At 38.3% G+C, this 1,881-nt stretch overlaps 1 protein-coding gene across 1 annotated transcript in view; it reads left to right on the top strand.

The window, feature by feature from the left end:
• The window catches only part of LOC101847826, a 68,506-nt gene that overhangs the window by 41,409 nt on the left and 25,216 nt on the right, over window positions 1–1,881 (top strand). Inside the window, exon 3 of the mRNA XM_005101880.3 lies at window positions 1,569–1,726. Within this exon, the coding sequence (XP_005101937.1) occupies window positions 1,569–1,726 (158 nt within the window). The remainder of the gene's footprint in view (window positions 1–1,568; window positions 1,727–1,881) is intronic.

Here is a 1,881-nt window from a genome sequence, read left to right as displayed (position 1 = left end):
CTCTCTCTTTCTCTCTCTCTCTCTCTCTCGCTCTCTCACTCTCTCACTCTCCCCCTTTTTGGGTTTTTTTATGTTTAAAAAAACCCCAACAACATGGTTATTGAAATTGAATTACGATTGTTTAAAAAAATAGTTCTGGTCGATTGAATCACTAGAGCTGCTCTTATTTAATAATTAAAAGAATGAAATCCAGTCTTTTCCTCCTCAGCGCCCCCACCCCCAACCCAAATCTCCTATTAAAAATGTAATGGTCTTCTTGCAACAGAAGCTCTTTTGTCAGCATAGTTTTGTCTTTGTTCCTATTGTTATCACAGTCTGCTCTCTGTTGTTAGGCTTTGCCTGTGTAGTTCATGCCTTTTATTGCTGTCATACACTTTGGCATTATATTGTTGCTATCCTGGTGATAGTTATTGTTTTATTACTGCTGCCACGGTGGTTTTTTATTTCAATTATTGCTTTCAGGCGTCGGTGGCCTAGTGGTTAGGTAGGCTACCGGACTCGTAATCGTGAGATTACGACTTTGGGGGTTCGAGCCTCAGCTCGGTCTGACGTTGTGTCCTTGAAAAAGGCACTTTCCACGAATTTCCCGTTTTGGCCCTGTCCTTTTGCCTCTTAAATGACCTAATTAGTAATAGTGTTGATAGGGGCGTTAAACTTATACCATTTCACCATTTTGTAAAAGATTGCTTTCATTGTGGTTTTTGTTATTGTATTCATTGCGGTTATTGTTATTGAAAGTATTGCTGCTTTTTGTGTTTTATATTGTTATTATTGCTTGCTTTAATATTATTACTGGTGGTTTTGTAAATTATTGCGGTCAACTATTTGCTTGTTATCATTATATTATAAGCTTTATTTGGTCAATGTGCTTCTCTTTACTCAAACGAATAAATGTCAGTTAATGTTTTTACTGAAACAAGTAATTAACGGTTAATGTTTCGATATGACTGTCTTCATTTAGACAAGTATATAGCGGCTAGTGCTTTGATAAGTTTGTTTTTAGTCAAACAACTAAATTATAACTGTTAATTCGTTGATGAACTTGTCTTTACTCAAAAAACAAGTAAATATTGTAGTTAATGTGTCCATGCGCTTGTCTTTACTGATACAAAAATATAAGTTATAACAGCTAGTGTGTAAGTATGCTTCTTACTCAAAGCAGAATTAACAATTAATGTGCTTACTGGCTTGTCTTTAAGATTTACTCAAACAAGTAAAAAAAATGGTTAATGTGTGTGGTTGGCGAGTGCTCTGGTGTGGTTTGCTTCTCTTTCTTATCCAACATCTATTGTCCTTATCTCCCCTTCTTCTTGTTTATGTTTGTTACTCTCTTGTAACACTTTTAATCTTCTGGCGCTCCTATGACCTCATGCAGTTGCGAGCGCCGTAAAACTTCTACTAAAAACTAAAACCATTGGCTTGTCTTTAAGCTTTACTAAAACAAGTTTAAACAATGGTTAATGTGTCTTCACTCAAACGAGTAAATAACGGTTTAAATTTGTCGTTGTTTTTCCTTTTCCTCACCAGAACCATGAGTTAATGTGTGATGATATTTTGTTTGCTTTCAGTGCGAGCGGCTGGAGTGGCATGTCTGATTGGTCTGGGTTTGAGCCTGGGCACCTTGCTGCTGTACCGGCTCTACTTCCGCATTGTCGTGCCCTTCTTGAGCAGTGTGTGGAGAGACAGAGGACAGGGCCTGCTGGATGATGAGTACACTCTCTATTTGGTGAGTTTGTTTGTGTGTGTGTGTGTGTGTGTGTGAGAAAGAGAGAAAGAGCGAGAGAGAGAGAGAGAGAGAGAGAGGACAGGGTCTGCTGGATGATGAATACACTTTCTATCTGGTCAGCTTGTGTGTGTGTGTTGTGCGGGGAGAGAGAGAGA

The sequence above is a fragment of the Aplysia californica genome, unplaced genomic scaffold (genome assembly GCF_000002075.1).
Source record: "Aplysia californica isolate F4 #8 unplaced genomic scaffold, AplCal3.0 scaffold00302, whole genome shotgun sequence".
NCBI lineage: Eukaryota > Metazoa > Mollusca > Gastropoda > Aplysiida > Aplysiidae > Aplysia > Aplysia californica.
Note: the sequence above shows the minus strand (reverse complement) of the source record. Positions and strands in the feature narration are given on the sequence as shown.